Source organism: Chelon labrosus (genome assembly GCF_963514085.1).
Source record: "Chelon labrosus genome assembly, chromosome: 19".
Taxonomy (NCBI): Eukaryota; Metazoa; Chordata; class Actinopteri; order Mugiliformes; family Mugilidae; genus Chelon; species Chelon labrosus.
The window spans coordinates 15,354,894-15,377,829 of NC_140352.1; the positions used below are offsets into that span (position 1 = coordinate 15,354,894).

At 41.5% G+C, this 22,936-nt stretch overlaps 1 protein-coding gene across 1 annotated transcript in view; it reads right to left on the reverse strand.

Moving 5' to 3' along the window:
- Positions 1–462: 462 nt before the first annotated feature.
- The window catches only part of slc39a11 (solute carrier family 39, member 11), a 149,333-nt gene continuing 126,859 nt past the window's right edge, over positions 463–22,936 (reverse strand). Inside the window, exons 7-10 of the mRNA XM_084567990.1 lie at positions 7,713–7,782; positions 2,051–2,149; positions 1,793–1,951; positions 463–1,308 (exon numbers count right to left, since the gene is read on the reverse strand). Of these exons, the coding sequence (XP_084424116.1) occupies positions 1,230–1,308; positions 1,793–1,951; positions 2,051–2,149; positions 7,713–7,782 (407 nt within the window). The 3' untranslated portion in view covers positions 463–1,229. The remainder of the gene's footprint in view (positions 1,309–1,792; positions 1,952–2,050; positions 2,150–7,712; positions 7,783–22,936) is intronic.

Here is a 22,936-nt window from a genome sequence, read left to right on the forward strand (position 1 = left end):
ATTCAGCAGAACACGTGTGCAGCACATGTCATGGAGATCCACCAAATAGTCATCGAGACGAAAGACAAAAATACAAATGTGAACCACATGGTGGTGCTAGAGGTTGAGTAAGGGTCATTACTATTCATCCTTCACACACGCTTAATGACTGTACTGCAATCATACACTTTAGGATTTCCAGTAAATGTACTATATATTAATTTTTTATTTAATGTTTTAAAAATGAAACCTAAAGCTGTATAGTCATGCCTCTCGGACATGTCACCTGTGTCACTGGCTGTTTCAGTGCAGGGCGGGTCCTCTTCGGATAGACTTGCCAGGATCGTAGACCTCGTTTTCCAGGTGTTTGCCAAAAGATGCGATGAGCTCCCAGAAACCTTTTGGACTCATTTGTAAGACAAATGACAAAGACAGGCAGACAGACAAACGCGCAGAGAAAAAAATCGGAGCTTGAAGAAACCAGAGAATCATTATCTCGTTTAATTATATAAATATTCCACATGTAATTCAGTGTTAGCTGGTTACACTAATTTACACAATTACACAAGGACAACGACATTTGATTCTTCACACTGACCTGTGGACGGCAGGAAACTGTGCCCTGGAAAGAAGAAAGGCACCTCATTCGGAAGCAGACAGACAAAATGTCATCTGAAGACGTTTCGGAAATCAGTGAAAGACGTTCGTACAAGTTTGTGTTCCCCCCCCCAAAAAAAAGGATGACGTAGTTTCAAACAGTCATATTTGGAATTCCATATTTAATCACACGTTGGTCGTATTGTGCCGCAGTGTTTTCCACTAATAGACAACAGAGAAGATGCAGCAATAGAGTAAAAGAAAAACAAATCATTCATTGGCCATCCCATGAATCACCAAATCAAACGCCTGACTTCAAGTATCGCCTCTATGAGGAAACTGGAAAAAGTCACCTAAAAACATTCATTTAACTTTCATGACGGACTGTTTTTGTTTAGTTAAAATAAGGTTTCTGGAAAAGCAGCAACGCCATGAAATAGTTCTACATTTACTCGTAGGAAATCTCATGACTGGGATAATGTTCAAGTACAGCCGTCCTTACAAATTGCTTTATAAAACAGTTCTCTTATCACCGGCGAACTTCAAGTAGATTCAAGCTAAATCGATTAACATTGTTCCGGAATGAAACGCTTCATCTGGTCCCCTTTGGAGGTCAGCGTCACGGTGATGACGTCGTGGTCGTCACGGTGACCTCAGCCCAGCCCCACGTCTAGTGACATCATCACCACGAAGCCCAGGATGGAGGTCCAGGATGCTAGCTTCCCGTTTCCACTAGTGACGAGAAGTTGGAGCAAAGAAACGGGAAATTAGTGGAAGGCAGATATTTTAAAAACACACGGTGAAACTAATTGGAGAAGCCTTCTCAGAACAGGGGAGGTGGACTGTGACATAATCTGCGTATTCACAACTCAGTGCTAACATCTGTGCCCAAAATGGTTCACCCCTGTTCACACCTTGAGACTCGAGTCTGTGGCCAACAATGCATCATTAGAGTACCATTCATGTGGGAGAGAAAACAGAAGGTTTACAGGTAAGTATCTAGTCGGTAACAGACCCTAGTCATGAGAGCGTACAGATGTTCCTATTAAAAATCTGAACTCCCCAGAACTGAAGAAGCTACTTGGATGAGTGGTGAAACGTCTTCAAGAAACCCAACAAGTCAAGTTGCCCTCGTGTTTTTCATATACCGTGACCTGGATAACTGAGAACCTTCACAGACATTTTGTCTTCCACCTTCCCTCCTTCTCCCTCTCACCTGACTTGAGCCTCAGGTATGATGTCGTCCACCACCACGTAGACCATCGCCCCAGCAGCAAATGCCAATGCGTATGGCAACAGGGGTTCTGCCAAAACAACGGCAACGGCGCCCAACAGCCCGGCGACAGGCTCTACCATACCGCTGAGCTGGCCATACCTGAGGGGAGAACAAGCCATGTTATAGAACCACATTTAAATGTAGCAATTGCAAAGAGTTTTTTAATTATGGCACAAACAGACATGGGTCTTTCCCTACCAGAACGCCTTCCACGTCGAGACCCCTGAACCTCGGAGCGGGAGGCTCACTGCCAGGCCTTCTGGGAAATTCTGGATGCCAATACCAATGGCCAAATTTCTGATGGAACACAAACAGCCACATCAATCAATAACAACCATTGAACATTTAGGGCTTATGGTAAAAAAAAAAAGGGAAAATGAAGAGAAAGTCCTGCTAGCAGCGCAATGAGGCTACCCCTATAATTATATTATACACCGTTCAGGCATAACATTATGACCTAATATTGTGTAGGTCTCCCTTGTACCCCCAAAACAGTTGTGACTCATCATAGAATGGACATGGGCCTTCTGAGGGCGTCCTGTGGTGTCTGGCAACAGAATGTTGTTAGTGAGGGCCTTTGGGTCCTATGGGTGTGTCATTGCTATGGGGTGGGGACGCCAGTTCTGGTCTAGGTGGGTGGTACATGTCTAAGTAACATCCACATGAATGCCATGTCCAAAAGTTTCCCAGCAGAACGTTGAACTGTCACAAGATGGTTAATGTTATTCACTTCACCGGTCATAATGTTATAGTGAAACCTTTGACCTACTGAGGATAAGTTATGAGGATTCATCCTCTGGGCACCATGAATGTCTGTCTGTCGACAAAATGTGTCCACAGTTGGTACAGTAAAGACATGTAAAGTACTCTTTGGAGTATATGTGGAAACCTTTGAAGTACTAGAGGTGGTACAGGAAAATGGACTAGAATTTATCCTCTGGGAACCATGAATGTGAACTAAATTTTGCGGTAATTCACCTGAGAGTCCTTAAAACTAAAAAACAAAACTGAAAAACACTGAAAACTAAAACCAAAAAACCTAGTGGTGCCAAAGACAAATTTACCAGGCTCCTTTCTCTGGGGACCATGAATGTCTGTTTAAGATTTCATCATAATTCAGCTGTTACCATATTCAGTATGGATGCAAAATTCCTTACGGAAATTAGAGATTCATAGGATTTCTCCCTTATAGTGTCAAACTTGTTGTCATAATTGTGAAAAGGTGTCTAAGTATATTTCAATCCTTGTTTTTTACCGAAAAAGAAATGTAAACGGTTTAAAGTATGAGTGACTTTCCATGCAGTTGTTATTGCATTCATCTCTGCCCTAGTTTCACTTCTCTCTCCCTGATGTCCTTTCTCTTATCTGGGTCATGTCAAACATCTGCGTCAACAAACATCTTCATTGGTGAAATGTTAGCTTTGAACTTTTTTTTTTAATAAATGCACCAAAATCTTGTCAGCTAGAGGAACACAACCGGCGGCACTGTCACTGCTTGATCCTTTTTACAGTTCTGTTCTTGCCAGGTGAGTTTACATTTTGCTCATAGTCAAGTAGTTCTGCTTTTCTTGACTTGGTTCAGCCATAGCAGAAGGAATCTCAAGGTGGATGTCTTAACATCTAAAGAAAATCTAAATAACAGTTTTGGAGGAGGTGACTACTGTCTGATAGTTATGGTGGGACTGTTGAGCTGTTGGTCTCATTGACAAATTAGTAGGTAAAATATTGCTTAACCAAGGGACTTGTGTGGGATCTGAGTAATCCTGAGATAGCTGGCCAGCTAACGGATTCAAGGAAGTCACTGCTCCTAAAAAGCCACCTCAGCTGACTGCCCAGAAAGGTACGATAAGCCAGTTTACTGTTGCTCAAAGACTGGAAACATATCCTGGCTCCTGATTAGATTTAACACTTGAAGCATGGCATGCTAAGTAGTGAGCTTTAGAGGTGCTAGCAAGTGGGTTATTTAACTGGACAGAGAGGAAAAGAATAACCTTTGGTCACAATCTGAAGCTGGCGAGCTGTCTTTTAAAATATGCTCATTTGAAGTGGGAGTGAATACTAGATTGTCAGTTCTCCAAAGCTATACAGAATTTATTGTTAACAATGCACAGAAGTGTGCTGGAAGTCCTGTGTGGGACAGTTAGTTAGTGTGCGGATAATAATCAGACGGTTCTCCACTCTTCTTGCTTCCATGCACACAATGAAACAGAAAATGGGTCAGTCGGAGTCCCAGGAGGAGAAAGTCAACCTCGACACGTTGGCTGAGGCGTTGTTCAATTCAGGACAGTGGCACGGCTTCAAAATTGACAGGTAAGCGCATTTACAGCCAAAAGGCAACTACACATTAACAAGTAAAGTTATTTGACAGATATTTTAGATTTTAGTCTCGATTCTAGTCACACGGCTGTAGAGCAATGTTGCGCTAAGAGCCATTGTGATAACTTGTGGTCACTTTGCTGGTGCACTGAATTGTCATTCAGGCCCGTCACTATGTCAAAACTTTCTTTGTGAAACAAACTGGTTTGTGAACAGCTCCAAATGATAGTGTACTAACACACTACAGATAGTGGACATAAAAGAAGGATCAGGCTCATCCTAAGAATTGTGTACATGCTCAAAGCATGGCAGCCTCACAGAGCTGTTAGCATAGACTCTTAAACTAGACTAAGCTAAACTTAATTTGAATTCAACCTCTTAATTTTGTTCTTCTTTAACCATTCTTTTGTATGAAGACTTGTGCTGTATCTTATTAATATAATACCACCAACTAAATAATGGTGGCAAGTCATTGAAATTCAAGCACATTAACACTATCCAATGTGAGAGGCCTGTAGTTGCTTAGATTAACCTGGGTTCCTTTGTGACCTCTTGGACTATTATGCGTCTTAATGGATCAGTCTTCAATGTCCGCCACTGGTTCATAATCCTGTCTGACTGTGGATTCCAAAATCAGAGAGCTCCCTTGTCTGTGCTATCGTAAACTTCCACAAACATTCTGTCGTGAAGATCAGATGTTGACAAATCCCTGATTTATTTATTTTTAACAAAACGGACTGAACCAGTCTCATCACATTGATTGGAAACACTTCTGAACTGATCTAATCTAATTAATGACCTTGTAATCCTAGAGGTGCACTTACTTTTGCAACTCACAAATATGTAATATTGGTTCATTTTCCTGAATAAACAAATACACAATCATCATAGTTCTGTTTCATGTGATTGATTGGGCTCTCTGACTACTTTCAGGGTAATCCGCTGATGTTTTGAGTCGTTTTTTGTAGAAATGTTGAGAACGTTAACATTCCACTCTTCATCTTTGGAGGTCCGAGACCTGATGGACGAGTACTTGAAGCGTCTGCAGATCAACTTGGGGAACCCACAGCACCAACTGGCTGAGACCCGGCAGATAGAGATCGATCTTAGTGCCCGGCTCACGCGGCTAAAGGTGCAAAGTAGCCAAATTCATACATCTGGACTTGAAGGATCATCCTAAGAAAGTTGCACAATCTGTATTAACTCTGTGATGTTGTAAATCTAATTTTTCTTTCGAAGAATTCCATGGCGCAAGATGGACATATGAGCACTCAGTTTCTCAAGCAGTGGGTGAACGGTGCTGCCTTCCACACCCAGATGTTGATCCATCAGGCTCATCTGGAGGGAACAGACGGGTCCAGGGCCATGCGAGCTGCAGGGGTTTACCAGCAACATCTCAGACATCTTTTGGATAAATACAAGCACTACCTAGGAACTGTTCTTGCCATTGGCTTAGAGGACGACAAACAATTATATGCTCTTATGGCTGCCGGAGGTGTATACGGTATCGGTGGGTTTACACATTGCTGTTTCAGATACTACGAGAACCAGATTTCTGATGATCCAATTAAATGTTTCAAGTCCTCTTGCTTCAGTACAAACACGCTAGTTGACCATATCTTTTCTAAGAATGAGATTGCATGGGCAAATAATCATTTTTCAGACTTACAAGCAACTATCCCAACACTAGTGAGACAAAATAGCACATTTTATCTCCAAGCCTAACATCGACCACCTACATTTCGAAGCAACATGTCAGTAAGAAATAAAGCCTCGAGCTCCAATAAATGATAAAGGAACATAAAATATTTAACTTCTGGTTGTTGTCTTTTGAAAACACTTTCAAGGAAGACTTTGAACCTATTTACAAAAGGCCAGTGACCTCTGAAACTCACAGTCTGGCAAAGATTTACTGCATTTATTTGGCATGGATACTAAGATATATATATATATATATATATATATATATATCATCTGCCTCCTTGTCTCTGTCTCCTTTGAAACCCCAGTTTTAGGACTTGTCACTGCAGTACTAATATGTAACCACTGGAGGTCAGCACAACACACAGCACCAAAACGCTGCCACACTCTGGTCAACTGCTGCAGACCAAAAAAAAATAAAATTGTATAATGATATATGTATTGTACCCCAACTTGTCAGATGGATTTCCAAGCAATTTGGTAAACACGTGCATGGTTCCCAGAGGATGCATCCCGATGGACGACTTTCATTTCCATCTATAAACTTGCAAAAATAACAGCAATGCCATCAGAATCAGCTGGATTTTTTTATGTGTGCTTGTTTGCTAATGTTAGCAGGTTTACACGAAATTCATTGAACACATAAGCATTGTTACTGCCTGTAGCGTGACAGTATTAGCAGCCTTGCAAAGCTGCCGGCATGGCTGCGACCGCGACGCCTTCAGGTTGCCAAAGTCCTGCCTGGAAAAATAATTTCGTGTACAGCTAGGATACTGTTTGTATCGTTATTGGAGCGTTTGTAGCCGAAACAACCTTAAAACCCATTCATTTTGAATGGAAAGCATTTTAAAACATGTGATTTCTCAAAGTGCTGAAGCACATTTCAGAGAAAAAGGGTGATAGGGTCAGAGAAGTGATTCGTTTTTGATGTAAAACCATGAAAGATCATCCCAGTAAAGGGTGAAAACCAGACAAATAACAACGACCTAGAATTTCTGACTGCTCTTCTGATGGAGAGGCATAAAATATTGACCTAACTGACCCAGCTGACCACCAAATTCATTTGATCCTTGAAGCCAAGGATACTGACAGTGAAGCAGTTCGTGTCTTAATAGCTGACAGCAAACTGGAAAATGAGCCTGTCATTGTCTCCAGAAGGGTGACGGGTGCAACTACACTAGCACTCTAAAAAAAAGAAAAGTTTCATTGACATGATTTTAACTAAAATGCTGACTTGCTTCCAAATATTGCAAAAAAAAAAAAAACCTGCTTCTCTCCAAAATGGAAGCGCCGTCCTCAATTTCCTCCGTTGCATGTGCATTCCACCAGCCGGCACTGATTTCAATGGTGCCTGATTCTGAAGTGTTTGTTCAAGGGGTGAGCGTGTTCACTTTTATTTTTGGCAAATGGATTCACAGAGGGAGCACGATCAGGTGCTGGCTCATCAGATTAGGCTGGGTACTTTTTTCTAATGGATCTCTCTGGGGGAGTTCCACTTGTACTTGGAGTACCACGAAGGAACCACTAGATGTCAGCAGCACGCAACACCCCACATTTACGGACACAGGTGGAAAAATTGACCAGTCATCTTATATACACTAAAAAAAAAAAAAAACAGCAGCAGCAGATCATTTTAAATTTTATACATGAACGTAACTATCTCATAATAATTGTATCATGTTAATGTCATCACTACTGCTCGTTCCTGTCACAGCTCTTACCCAAAGTTAAGGATAAATCAATTAATTACTCATTAATTTCCCACAAGTTTAGAAAGATGATGTTTTGCATCATCAAAGATGTGTTGTGTGAGCTTGCTTGATTGCCTCGTTATCAGCCTTACCTGGCACTCTCAAAGGTAGCAGACGGCGTCTTCCCAACGGCTCCAAAACCAACCCCAACAGCCAAGCCCTCTGCAGATCAAAAAAAAAAAGAAAAAAAAAAGGCACTGATATATCTTACTTTGTGTCCTCTCACTTCTCTGTTACTCTGGAAAAATGGAGGGGAACGATGAAAGACGACATCCAACAAAAAGGTGAGCAAATCAATAAGGGTAGAAGCAGAATGTATGCGCTGAAAGCCATAATTGGGGTCGCCTTTTCAAACAGAACACTGTGATCTACCCGCGGCAAAGGGGCTTGCAGGGAGCTTGATGTCCAAAGCGTTGATTTCTTTTATTTGCGCTCGTCGTCTGCAGTCAGGTTGCTGCTGATGAAACCTGCAGTATTGGCACAGGTTTCCCCTTGTGAAACTTTCACCGTAAGAATATCACGTATTTACCGAACTGAGTAAATAGAATCTTACTTTTTAATACAAGGAGCTGGGAATTGTCTGTTTGAGATGTTAGTGTACACTTTGGGAGGCTAATTCTTCTACAACTTGCTGCATAAAAGTTGCACTATGAGGGATTTCTGCAGTCATGAATACCGTACAGAGCCTGCCTCAGTTCCTTCTTTGCATGCCCTGCACACCCTGAGCATCGCCCTTCTCCTCTGATGTCCCCTTTGTCATGCCTGCCTACTTATTTAAATACTTAAAGCAAAAAACGGTAAAGTGAAAAGGTCACAGACCGGGACGTAACTGTGCAAAGTGTACTTTTTTTGAAGTGCATGTGTTCACGGGGAATCAGATCCGACAGGCTGCTTTGCATCTCGTCCCAGGAACGCGGTCTTGAAGTCACTTCACACGCTGACAAGCTGTCACGTCCCGTCATGCAATTAACAGCGAGGCTATTACTATGCTAAAACATGCTAATTGCGTCTGTTTTCCTCACAGCTAGCATTACAGAACATAGCGTTGAGGAGGAAACTGTGCCCACGGGTTGTTTGTATGGTAGTTTAGTCACCGGCATCATGTCAAACATGACAGCACTGATCCAAGTACTCCAAAAAGTACTCTATTTAACAAACATTTCACTCACCTATGAGCTAATTTTGAGCTTTGCATTTCCAGCCTTTCCACAAAAACACACGCTATTTTATCACAAACGCACAGCTGTCAAAATAAGCCAAAACCGCCCTGCTGCGGGAGGGTCACAGAGGACAAACGTCTTGAATCTGAAAAAAAAAAAAAAGGGCCACAACTTATCTTCTGGTGCCAGAATCAGCACGTTTATTTTTATTTGTTGAAAGACTGATGGAAACCAATTTCCTTCTGCGCAGCTTATTTATTTTCTGGTGCTTATTGAGTGTTAAGACAGAAAGCAGTTAACTCCGCATGGTGCCACTCTGCTGCGGAAGATTCATTCTTTCCCATATACTAAATTTAAAGTCCCGCTCAGGTTATCGCATACAGTTTAAAATGGAGCTGCAGGCTGGAGGATGGTTAGCAGTGCGGTGTTATTAATAGAGCATTCAATGGACCACCAAATTAATTTTTTGTTGCACTCCTGTGTGACATTTGCAGGTTGACCCTTTGTTGGGTTTCTAATGGATCTGCTGACCGCCAACCAGGGGGCTCCTTCTCATTGTCGAGGTTTGACTTCCTATGTTGCCGTTGCTAGGTAAAACCAACAATAGCAATCCAGGGATTCATTCCTCCAGAAAAATCCTATAGGGATTGAAACCCTGTAATAACAGAGGTAGCATGAAGGTAAGACAGCTAATATTAGAAACCTTGGTATCGTTGGCAGACCTTGGAAAATGACTACATTTTACACCAGTTTTCATCAGTTTATATATGTCTATAAAATATACACTGCCACACCAAAAAAAAAAAAAGTCGCCACCAAAAATATTTTGTTGGACCGCCTTTAGCTTTGATTACAGCACTCATTCGCTGTGGCATTGTTTTGATAAGCTTCTACAATGTGACAAGATTTATTTCCATCCAGTGTTGCGTTAATTTTTCACCAAGATCTTGATGATGGGAGAGTCTGACCACCAAAGCCTTCTCCAGCACATCCCAAAGATTCTCAATGGGGTTAAGGTCTGGACTCAGTGGTGGACAATCCATGTGTGAAAATGATGTCTCATGCTCCCTGAACCACTCCTTCACAATTTGAGCCCCATGAATCCTGGCATCCATCATCTTGGAATATGCCCCAAATCCATTGATGGAATAACCTGGTCATTCAGTATATTCAGGTAGTCAGCTGACCTCATTCTTTGGACACATAATGTTGCTGAACCTAGACCTGACCAACTGCAGCAACCCCAGATCATAGCACTGCCCCCACAGGCTTGTACAGTAGGCACTAGGCATGATGGGTGCATCACTTCATCTGCCTCTCTTCTTACCCTGATGCCCCCATCACTCTGGAACAGGGTAAATCTGGACTCATCAGACCACATGACCTTCTTCCATTGCTCCAGAGTCCAATCTTTATGCTCCCTAGCAAACTGAAGCCTTTTTTTTTTCTCCGGTTAGCCTCACTGATTAGTGGTTTTCTTAAGGCTACACAGCTGTTCAGTCCCAATCCCTTGAGTTCCCTTGCTCTTACTTTCACTATTAAACATAGCCCTGAGTTCTACTGTTGTTTTTCTTTGATTTGATTTCACCAAACGTTTAAGTGATCACAGATCACAATCAATCAGGATTTTTTTCTGAGCACATTTCTACCTCGAAGACGATGGTTCCCCACTATCCTTCCAGTTTTTAATAATGCGTTGGACAGTTCTTAACCCAATTTTGAGAAGCTACTCATTGCATCAGTTGGGGTTAAATAACTTGTTTTCAGCTGAAAGATAATCACTCATGCAGTAAATATCCAATAGGAGTATCTTTGGTTAGTTAAATCCAGGTGGTGACTTTCTTTTGGCCAGGCAGTGTATGTTTCACACACTGTACCCACAATTTTGAATTAAAATGCCAAGTGGACAGGTCTCCAGTGTTTTTTCTATGGGAATGGACACCTGCATGGCTATTATCTGTAACAGTAACATAGGGCGTCAGGACCTGTCTGGTTGACAGTCAGCAGACCAATTAGAAGGCCAACAAAGGTTCAGTTAGTTATGCATCCAGCATTTCTCCACTGGATATCAGTTTGGCATTTTGTTCAACAAGTGCTAGAGTTTACACCAGTTTTTATTTATGGCTCATTCCTCCGCTGTACCCACAACATTTAAACTCACAATTATGACTCTTTAGAAAATGCGAAAAACGTAGAGTTGACAAGCGTGAGTTCAGCCGAGGGAATAGCCAAACATAACACAATTAAACTAAACTGAAGTGGCTGCTAAAGTAACCTTTCCCACGGCCTATTAACATTACAGAGGTTGCTAACATTAGCTGTTTTGCCTCCACGTTACCACAGGACTCGTTTAATACAGGTTTTTAGTGTTTTCTATGGGAATAGACCCCCGCATGGCTATTTTTTTTCTAACTTGGCAATGGTAACATAGGAGGTCAGGACCTGACAAAGGGTAGGAACCGTCTGGTTGGTCAGCAGACCAATCAGTAACCCAACAAGGGGTCAACTAGCTATGCATCCTGTAATGTGGATTTTTTCCCACTTTCATCTTTCCAATCTTGCTCAACAAGCTGAATTTCAGCACAAGACGTGTTTATTTCTAAGTTAAATAACAGAGATTTTAGCGGGAAATCTGAGGTGTTATTCAAAGTCTGTGGCTCTTGTGTTGTTTAGCAGGAAGCTAGCAGTGTGACCCAGACGGCATGCAGTTGTGTTAATTCAAATTAAAGGTATGCATACAGTACATGTTTACCTTTATAAACCTACTTCAGTAATCACTTGCTTTCTCTTAGCCGCTTTGCAGCCACATTTATGTATATTGGAAACCACTGAGTTGATTGCGGCGAACACTCACTGTGTGAAAGTACCAGTAAGTGCTACTTATTGTTGTAGTCTTGTAGTTTTGCTTTAATTATGGCTCATTTCCTTTGGGTACGGAGTAAGTTTTAAGCATAAAAAAGCAGTATTTGTGTGGCTTGTGTGTATATAATATCTGTTTCTAGTGTGCAAGAATCTTTTTTTTACAAGTTCTGTGCATTCCTGTTCCTCTGTGTCATGTCTCTCTGAGACACCCAGAGCCGACATCAAGCTGCCTTATACCAAGAATAAGTGGCAAAGCTGAGGAAAAAGTAAGAGAGAACTAGATAAGTGAATGGATGGAGCAAAAAGATGGATAAAAGAAAAGTGAAAAGCTGACACAAAGAGTAACCGATCCTGATCACAGTTCCTCTGCAGACTTTAAGAGCCCAGGGGCCACTTCGTCATAATCTAACACCTGTTATTACCTCTGTTAACAATGCACACCGTTTCCGATATGCTTCCCATTGGCCGGCCGTCATACCGGAGTGCCATTGTGGGAAAAATAACCCTCTGGGTATGGTGTGGGTTTCCGTTGCTCTCTATCATCTGGAACTATCTGAAATTGCTAGAGGGCCTATTGAAACTATGTGCGCAGGACATTTTTCAGCTGCGTTTGAATAAAACACGAGCTGCGTGTGTCTCAGTGTTTTGGTACAAGGCTAGGGGCACCCTAGAAGTTTTTTAAATCACAGACACAAGTCCAAAAAAACACTTCCTTTGTCTTCAAGTTCTTACATAATGAAATAATAACTTAATAGCTGAGATAGTCCTAATTTCATAAGCACCACTGATGCTGTGTTGTGATTGAACTCTGGAGGAGGTCATACATTACATTAGCAAGAAAAATAGCTGCAGTGTTTGCTCTTGTGGCTCCAGAATAAAGGCATCCCAACGGCGGCGCCTCACCTGTAGCGCTGCTACACAGCCGGAAATGTGAGGCGGTGGGGGAGGGGGAGCGTTTTACGAATCCACTGAGCTGGAAGTTTTTCTTTCTTCCAAAACAGAGTTGAGGGTTAGCAGGGGAGCACGAAACACCCCCGCACCTGTCAGGTTTTACTTGTGTTTCAGTGGCAGTTAAGTGAATAGCTATATCATGGATTGTTACAGCACAGAGACCAAAATCAAACCTGTACCTCTGCGGCTTGGATTGCAGCACGCATGAATTAGTTATTTCTGTGAGCGGTCACGTCTATCGTCTGATGAAACCTTTCCCCGTGCATGCACAAGAAACAATGGGTGAACAATATGACTCATGAGCACTGACAGTCTCCGGGAGGGATATGTCAGACAGCGGTCCTCACCACCGCTGTCAAGCAATACAGGAGGGAATATATTTTCAAAGCATGGTGTTCATCCATCCAGTAGAATGCACAGACTTGGAGGAAATATCCCAACAAGCAGTGAATTTGTTCTTACTGACACACTTAGTGGGGGTGTCCTATTAATGTTTCATGCAACTATATGACGGTGGCAACGTGCCGGTTCTGACAGGGAATCACAACAGCTACTACAAAGCCACAAAACGCTGCTGCTGTGTCAGAGAGTAAACAGCCTGAATAAGCTCCCGTCGAGAAAAACAAGAGACGAAGATTAAAGATTACCGCAGCTTGCTGTGGGTCTTCAGTTCTGTCATGAAAGATACGAGAGACGTTTAATAATGTGGCCTGTTCGCTTTTGTCCTGTTTTCACTCCCTAGAGGAAATGTGTGCACCAACTTGTGTACGTGTTTCTGTGTGTAAACTATAGCTGTGTGTGTGTGTCCTGCTTAATGTTCCATGCTCTTTTAGGCGACTCTGCTCTGATGGCGCTGCCGCTGACAGGTCATTGTCACAGCAGCCGCTCATTCCCACTGAACCTCCCTTTAATCTCTCTTCCTCACCCACTGACACACTGCTTTTTTTCCACTGACTGCGACTCATCTGTAACCTCTCTCTTTCCACTGCACATCCGCATCTTTTTATTTATTTTTGTTTTCATCTGGTTCGTGGTTTCAGGTTGTTTGTTTCGAACACATCAAAGTCAGTCGGTGCCTTTTTTTTAATCATCACTTCAGCGGACTAACGAGGTTGCATTTCGAATAAACTAAATTCTAGTGGATCAAAAAATACAAATTGCCTGATGAAAGCTACAACTTAACCCTGAGGGAGCTTAGCCTGTTTTCACCGTTTTTTGAATACTTTCGATTTTGCCTTCGTATGTCACGTAAAAAAATGTCTACCATACCCATGTTTGTTAACTTTTCTATACAGCTACACCTAAACTACTCTAAAGAAATGTAATTTGTGATAACTCAATGTTGGTCTGGAATCAGTCCATTGGGAACTGATTATGCTCTGGCAAAGGTCTAGCAGACGAATCAAATAGTTTGGGAGGCTTTACGTGGTGATGGACAGAGGAGTAAAATTTAACTCATAGTCATATGTCACTTTTACGTAGTAGTTATGGTGTAGCTCTAGACCCTACGCCGTAGCCTAAGGTATAGCCTGATGTGCACATCCTGGGAAGTGTGACAGTGGGTCATGGCAGCACAAACCGCAATGGAGTGTTGCCAGGCTCATATTCTGATGAGAACTGAGTTTGGCTATGCCAGGCTAGCCTCATGGTGTTGCTTACTTTAAACAAGGCTCAGAGAGTGGTTTAATTTCTATATCCCCAGTTTCTTAAGTATAATTGATCGTACCTTAGTAAAAGGCCTTGCTTTTAGGCAAAATTTATGATTTCATTGGAGCATAGATCAGTACCCTAGTGCCAGAGTCGTGCCGTAGTCTGAAATTCACAATTTCAGAAATGTAGCAACAGATCGTGGCAACACAGACAGCAACAACTATGACTGGTCCAAAATGCATTTCCACGTCCATGTCTCTCAGTAAAAGTAACTGTTGTTCAACATCTTCAATAAGTCGTTCAGTTCCAGATACCACTGCCTGAAGTACACAAAGACCTGTGCACACAATGGCTGAAGCCTCTTTTTAATATTTTAATTCTCTATCGGTGTACATTACACTTACATTGCTTACCTTGTGTGTAACTACTGTTTACTGTAGTACTTATATATTTTTTATTTTTTTTACTACTGGCTGCAGGTACAACAACACATTTCACTGTGCATTGTACTATGTATAACTGTGCATGTGACAAATAAAAACCTATCTATCTATATCTATCTCTCGTGTAGGCTACAGAGTAGGCGCTGCGTAGATGCATGAAAGTCGTTTTACAGTACCTCCATCCTCCACTGTTGTTCATTCAACCAGTGCCACAAGACAGCCATGTCTTCTTCCGTTCAAAGTTACTAGTTGAACCTTTTGCATTGCCATGCTTTGTTTCAGTGCAACTTCTTAAAACAGACAGATGTTTCAGAAAACCTTCCAGCAGTCCAATTTATTTACTTTCCCAGTGGTATTTAATTTAAAACATGTGCAGAAGTTTTTAGTTGTTTTTTTTTCCACGGATGCCTGCATTACAGCAGCTGACAGAAAGTAGGACTGATTGTCAATATTGACTAAGAACAGAAAACCTTAGAGCAGCAGAATGACGAGTATGACTGTTGTGCTGATGGATTGTTGTGGAAATGCAAATTATGCCAAGCTCATCATGTCAGCTATTACATTACAGGCCACTTAGAAATGGTGCCTGACCAATTGCTTAAATCATCACTGGATAATTCGTACAACTCTCTAACTTAATGTTTTGGCATGTTTGATACTTAATATTTAGACTGTGATTATCATTATGTCCAGCAACAAATGATGGCCATGGCCTAGCAAACACCTTGCTGAAGAAAAAAAAAAAGCTGTTGCTGTGTTTGCTGTGGTGTTCCTCGAACTGTAATCTTGTAATATTCTCGGTTGCCTTATTTTGCTCAACCCAACTACTATCAGTAGCTGTCCCTGCGCCTTGCACCATCCATCACACTAACAGGAATCAACCCTAATGGTGGAGAGAAAGGATGGTCCATCAATCTCCGCCTCTGTCTCTGCAATGTCAGAAAGTGTACAGAGCCTCTTTGAAGATCAAGACACGCTATTATGCAGCTGCTGCTTGTGTAGTTCAAGGGGAAGCTAATGCCTATGAGCGACTCCGTTCCCCCAGGGACAAACAGGTGCCGAAAAATGCGCGCATTTATCTCTCCCTGGGACAAAGCATTAACTAAATTTTTTTTCAGGGACGGAATAATGTAACAAATTACTGTTCAGTATCAGCATTAAAGCCAAACCTTGATTTTCATGTAAAATAGGTCTCTTTCATCGATCTGAATGACTAAATGGGATTATTACAAAGCAAGGCCCTCAGTGTTTGTCGCTGAAGTTAAATTACATGATTACTTGGTGGAGAAACATTACAAAGAAGCCAAACAGGTCCCTTATGGTCTTGTTACTAGGCTGCAATTCGACACACAACACCAGGTATGACACTACTATCATAAAGAAGTCTCGTGGCAATTCGTGAAATAATCATGACATTTAAATAAAGTTTTTATGACACAGCAAACTTTAATAATAATCTGTTTAAATTGGCAGTATTTTTTGTGCCTGTACCACTTTCATTCATTCATCTTCTGTAACAGCTTGTTCCTGTGAAGGGTCGCAGGGTCTGCTGGAGCCTATCCCAGCTGTCATCGGGCGAGAGGCAGGGTACACGCTGGACAGGTTGCATGTACCACATATATCTCCTAATTTTGTTGCGTGAACCTAAAGTGTTTTTGGTGCCTCAAACTAACCACCTGTTCTTTTGCCCAAACCTGATCAAATGCAAACGTTGCCTTGACCTAAATAACTGTCGTTGTTGCTTAAACCTTCTCAATTTTTTTTGTTGCCCAAACCTAACCAACTATTTTTATTTCCTAAATTAGACCAGATGTTGTTGTTGCAGGTACCTGATTAAAGCTTTTTTTGTTACCCAAACCTATCAATATCTTTTTGAACCTTTGTTGGATATACCATGACCTGGATGACTGAGAACCTTCACAGATAAACCTATCAATGTAATTTATTTGCTTAAAGCTGATGAACCTAACTGAGCATCGTTGCTGCCTAAACCTAACCAAACATTGTTGCTGCCTAGAACAAACCAAACATTTTTGCTGCTTGTAACAGAAATTGCTTGCTACTGCTAGTTTTTTGCAACATGGCTGAACATTCTTCCAATGCTGAGGTTGTGGACGAAGAGATGACATCATCCAGGTCAGAAGGTAATTCAACGGGGAATAGCACTAGTATACGATAACAAAATATTGGTGAAATGAACGAGTTTTGCGGCAGATAATGCGTTATTTAGAGGCTGCGTTTTGGTGCCCCAGTCACTCCCACTATATGGATTCACGCTGATCTAAATATCTCCCGAAGGACTACAAATGACACAAAAGTTATATGGGTGAGTAAACGATCGTATTTTATGCCAGAAATAAGGTTCAGGTTGTAAAAAACAGTAGTTCCCCTTTAAAACAAACCGAACATTGTTGCTGCCTAAACCTAACCGAACACTGCATACATTTAGGCAAATGTCTTTGACAACCTAAAACTGTTTGTGTTGCCTGAACCAGATCAAATGTTTTTGTTGCCTAAACTCGACTAAGTGTTTTTGCGGTTGAAACCTAACCAGCACTTTTGTTGCCTAAACCTGACCAAGCCTTTTGCCTTAACCTCCTCACATGATTTTGTTGCCTGAACCCAACCATGGCACAACTGAAATTGAGAGAAATGGGAAATTTAAAAAAAAAACGCAAGAGGACAACAGCAAGCAGAGCTGTCCTGATTAGGTAACCATGACACCATAGCATCAGAGAAGCAGAATGCGGGAGCAGATGACGACGTTGCCGGGTCTGCGAAAAGCTTCCTTCTCTACAGTGACAACAAATATGAAGCTTGCTCGCCTTCCAAGTGAGGCACAAGAGACACCAGAAACAAGTGAAGAGACAACAGATCTGTAATGATATTCAGCCCGGTGCCATTGTTTCAAGACAATGATCTCAGGGTGGTGACAGAACTGGAGCGCCTCTTTCCCAAGACATAAAAATGCAAATGTACACAGCAAAAACATCATATTTATAGTTTTGGCCACCGTCATGACATTTTGCAAGTGGAAAATAAACACCCATCCACGGCATATGAAAGTGCCATTCCCTAGTGTTGACAAAAACAGGGATTTCTGGTCGCTTGCCACAATTTGAGCTATTTATTATTCTCTGATTGTTTGTCGCCCCGTTCCCTAAGGTGGTTTTCACACATACACCGCAGCTCTCAATTTTTCTAGACATTATGCGGAGGAGCTGTGTGTGAGTAAGCGAATGTCCAAATCAGTCAGGCCAGACACTGAACTGACTCTACTCAGCCAGCTACTGAGAAGAAAGTCTGTTTAATGTCCAGCTGAATATAGCCGTGAATAGAGGAGGTAAATGTGTGGAGTGCATCATGCCCTCCCTGCTGCACACTGCACTCCTTTCCCCAAGTAGTATTTCCAGTCGAGAGAACCTGTCTGACACAAGCAATCTCCTGTTGTCTAATACATGTGTGAAAAATGCTTAACTCTCCCACCATTTCAGAGTCAGACACTGCCACCAGTCCTGCTTTCCTACCAAGAAGCAAGTTATTGGGCTGAAAAATAAAGCCAAACACAGAATTGCCAAAAAATGCAGTTCTTCAAGTGGCCACTAGAGGCTGGCTTCGAAAATGAGTAGACGCTCGTGTTAAAATGTCTGACTTCACAGCAGAAATCATTGTGTTTACATGTTGGTACAGTCTGGTTCTGGTCTTTATAGCTAAGTTCATGACAAGTTTAATCGGGGTGAATTTTTATATAGCCTTCCTGCCGCAGATGGGCACTGAGCTTCAAAACCTCTCCTCAGGAAATCAGTGGGTAACACGGATCTTTATATGCAGTCAGTGATCTTCCCCGCCTTCTCACTCACCTCAATAACCCCCTAGTATATACAGGTACAGTTCCACTCGCTCCTTGTGCCGGAGCTTTCCAGCATTTGATTTGTGCCAGGCTGCTTTTGAACCTTCTCCTGAACTGAATCCATTAAAGATCGAACTGCATCTTCTCTGCTTACTTGTGTGTTGGATTTTCCTTACCTGCAGTATCGCTGCTTTGACCAGTTTTTTGCCTCTGCAGACCTTACATTAAAATCCGATAATGGCAATCCGATCTCAAGTGGATGGTGTAAAAGACAGGTGAAAACACCCCCAGGACGCATTGAGATCTTGTTTGAGAGATCCGATCTCTGACCACATATATCAATTTCCCTGCGGGAACCTCCCAAAGGGATCAATAAAGTTGTCTATCTATCTATCTATCTATCTATCTATCTATCTATCTATCTATCTATCTATCTATCAACATTTGGAGGTGGTCTGGGTCGCATGTGTCCAGATTTGTCCACATTCCTTTGGCAGAGTGAATGCGATGCGGCTTGATTTTACCTCATTCATTCAGAAAAAAACACATGGACACTATTATAAATGATGTCCATAAGTGATGTTTGTTCTTTAGTAATGAGAGCCTTTTAAAGAAGAAATTCTGTCCTTGTACCTGAAAGTACGTAATATGAATACATGAGTGTGATTAAATAATGCATCGGCATGCCATTAATTACTGATATGATCATGTTGATGTATAAGGAGCCATGTGTGGTTAAGTTATGCATCACCAGTCTCGGTTGTTCTTGGTTCTGGAGCAGCAGTAGTGATCCAGCGGCTGTTACGATTTTCTACTGCACTCAAAATGATGTCGTTTTTTTTTTGTTTTTTTTACATACAGAGCATTTGGACGCATTTGGAGACGTTGGTAACGCAACCCGATTGCCCAGACCGGATCTTAACACAAGGTCTGAACAGGGCCCATGAGTAAAATATTCTCAATAGTAATGAAAGCCCAAACACTGACACCATGATACTAATTAAACAGTCCCTTCAAAGGACCTTCTGAACACTTCATCTGTGAGGAAAACTCTAGAGCCACGCTGAACAACCACTGTGATGGATTTCCTCACTGATTTGCTTTTATCAAACATTTATGAAAAAAGAAAAAACAATAATTCCCTTCTGGGAATATAACACTGCTTGTCCTGACAAAGCAAATGGAAATCAATTAAGTCTGACGCGGAAAAACATTCAAACAAGCGAGACTGCGTTTTCTCGTTAATTACGTGGCCTCCATTATGATGCAAGCAAGTCGTTAATTATCCCTATCCCAACGCTTTCCTCTTGACACGTTCTACATTTAATCATTCAATCACACTAAATAATGCACTAGTTTCCCTTACAAACGTGTCTGTGTTTAGCTTTTGTTGCCTGATCAGAAAGGCTACAGCAATAAAAACACAACAGAAAGAATAGCGTGTTTGCTTTTGCATATCTATAGCGCTATGCATGCATGATTAAAAGGGTCTTGTTGTTAAGACGGTATAGTTAATCTTATATTCTACAGTAAAGCTGGGTGCTATACTCTTAATTGCTGTACCCAAAGTAAAAACATCTTGATCGTAGCACTTTTATCACTGTTGCAATACAACTGCCACTATGAAATCTGTCAAAGAGTTAACTGATGTGATGTTGTATGGCAGAGCAGATATTAGCAGATAAGCTGCTTCATTTATAAGTTTATTTCAATTTTGGATATGTCTTCTTTTTGGTAAAACGTATGCGATATTCTATGACCAAGTCCTGATAGAAACTTGTCAGTGGATCCCCGGGTTATATTTCTTAATGAGTTTAAAGAAAATTTTTGGAATGTCGTAAAAAAATAAGGTATTTATAAAATAATATACTTGACCAGGTAAATATTAGTTTCGTCTTCAGTTGCTGTTTGGTTAGAATTAAGAAAAAGTTTATGGTCTGGGTTCAAACATCATTTCAAAATGCCAACACGATGTTACCAGACAAGAATAATCTCCTCCATTCTCCTCTGCCATCCTCCCTTTATTGGTTACCAGGGTGATGAGTCACGAATTAATTGGATTGGAGTTTTTACACGCTCTTATTCATACAGCCTTCAAAAGATATTGGTGTCGTTTAACCACCCCCACGCGCTCCCCCACTGTTGTGGTTGTCCTGGCGAGGTCGCGCTCTTGCATGTCTTTTATGCTGTAATTGGTCACGTCTCCTTGAATGCTCGCACCGTTCCATAGAGGGTGGTCTCAGTCCTATTGCGATTGCTCCCCGGAGGGATTCATTTGCAGTGTGTACGTTACAACTACCATATGATTATATAACCAGGTAGTTTACCTCATGCGTCTTTGGAAGATGGCACACCTGGCAGTTGAGTTATCTAGCAGCAGCACTACTGCTTATCATATATACATTAATATTACATTGTGTTCAGTTTGATCAAACACACAATGCTTGATCAAACTGAACACAAACTGTTCATACATTGATCACAGGACAGCAATAAAAGCCAGTAACCACACCTTGCTGCCTATGCGCCACTTTGGATTTAATTATTTCCTCAAAATCCAATTCTTTCTGCAAAACTAATCACAAAACTGTTTGCAAGAACCTAATGTTGAGGGCGCATAAGGACTTTGTCTCAAGTGCTTTGTGAACACGAACCGAACCAAGGTTAAATACAACACTGTAACAATGTAATAATGATTACTCCCACAACTGGAAAGAAAAATAGGCGTGAAACCATTTCATTCACTGTATCAATATAAATATTTTCCACTGATAATTAATTTGATTGTTTCTGTTTCTGTTTCTGTTTCTGCATCTGCCCCAAATTAGTTTTTCTGTCATGGCACCGTACCCCTGATCTCTCAGCTTTCACCAGCTACGATCTCCCATGATATAACAACCTCAAATGGATTCTCTAAACTTTTAATATCACAGTGGAGTATTGTCATGGGGGCTTATGGTTGTCACTGCAAATTATGCCAAAAGGTAGCCATTTTGGTTCACCCTTTCCCACGAATGCAAACCCAAACAACTGCTTGGCCGCAAACCAGTGCACATGAACAAAAACCTACCAACTTCTAAGGGTACACAAAGAATATTTTCACAACTACAGTGAATAAACTGTAGACCAAGTGATCTGCATGACGGAGGAGAGGCCAGTTTGTAGCTCTCACTAGCTTCCTGTCTTCCCTGCTTACAGTAGTTCTTGACGAATAGCGAAAACAGACTACTGCCACCTACTGGTACGGAGGGTTATTTCTTTTCACGCGCTCGTTGCGGATTTAAGTACATGTGGGTGCAAACGTATTGATTTCACTGAGTAAAAAAACACAGTCACTTGTACTCTCTTTAGACTGTATTCAAAGGACTGAGCATGGAATTTAGTTCATAGCAAAGCAGATCTGTTCTTTGCACACTGAAACTGAGCCAAAACGTTGTGAAGAGCAACATCTCACGAGAAAGACTTTAAGTTGTTTACAGTGCGATAACACAGGTAAGACAATAAAAACTGAGAAAATGTCAAGGGGGAAGAGGTTTAGGAAATCTGGGAAATCCTGTTGAGATTATGTGTGCTGTTTATGTCAGTTCTACATAAACTGTCATAAGTGAGCTTGCACATAGGCCGCAGATCTCTCTCTCTCTGAAGAGAAAAAAAGTTCCAAATAAAAATTAAATCTACACAAACCTCAGAATTAAATTTGAAATAAACAGGTGTTAATTGTGCCGTTTTCTTGTTAATTGCTTCCCTGTGGCTTTTGTTTATGCAAATTGTATCATCTTTATTTTCTGACTCAAATGTTTGATTTGGAGCAGACAGGAAGAACAGAAAAAAAAAAAAAAACACCAAATACAGCTCTTCCCCAGGTGTCGTCTTTGATGTATGACTGACAGGTGATTAGTCTAATTAGCTTGTCAGAACCGACAGAGCGGTGACTCGCTGACCTCTGTGTAGCGTTCAATAATGCAAGTTCTATCCCAGGGAAGACCTGTTTATTCGGCGGGACTTTTTCACCATAAATATTCAAGCGACTTATTTGAAGCGGGGGAAGAAGAGTGGCATTTGCATTCAGCGAGCGCTGCGTGCCACAGTCGTGCACAACAACCTGGGCTGGTAAACAAGATTTAGGAAAGGATGCAGCAGAGAGGCTTCACGGTTGGTCTTCTGTGGAGTCCAGCACCAGGTGAGATTTTCAAAACGAATTGTGCATTCAGTGTAAAATATTTGTCAGTCAGTCTTTTTGAGTGACGGGGTGACAGAATTTCCATCGCGATCTATTGTTAGCCGTCATTTTTAATGATAATGAGACATGTGCATCGATCAGGCATGGCATTATGGCCACCTTCCTAATATTGCGTAGTTAACTCCAAAACAGTTGTGACTCATCAGAGAATGGACATGGG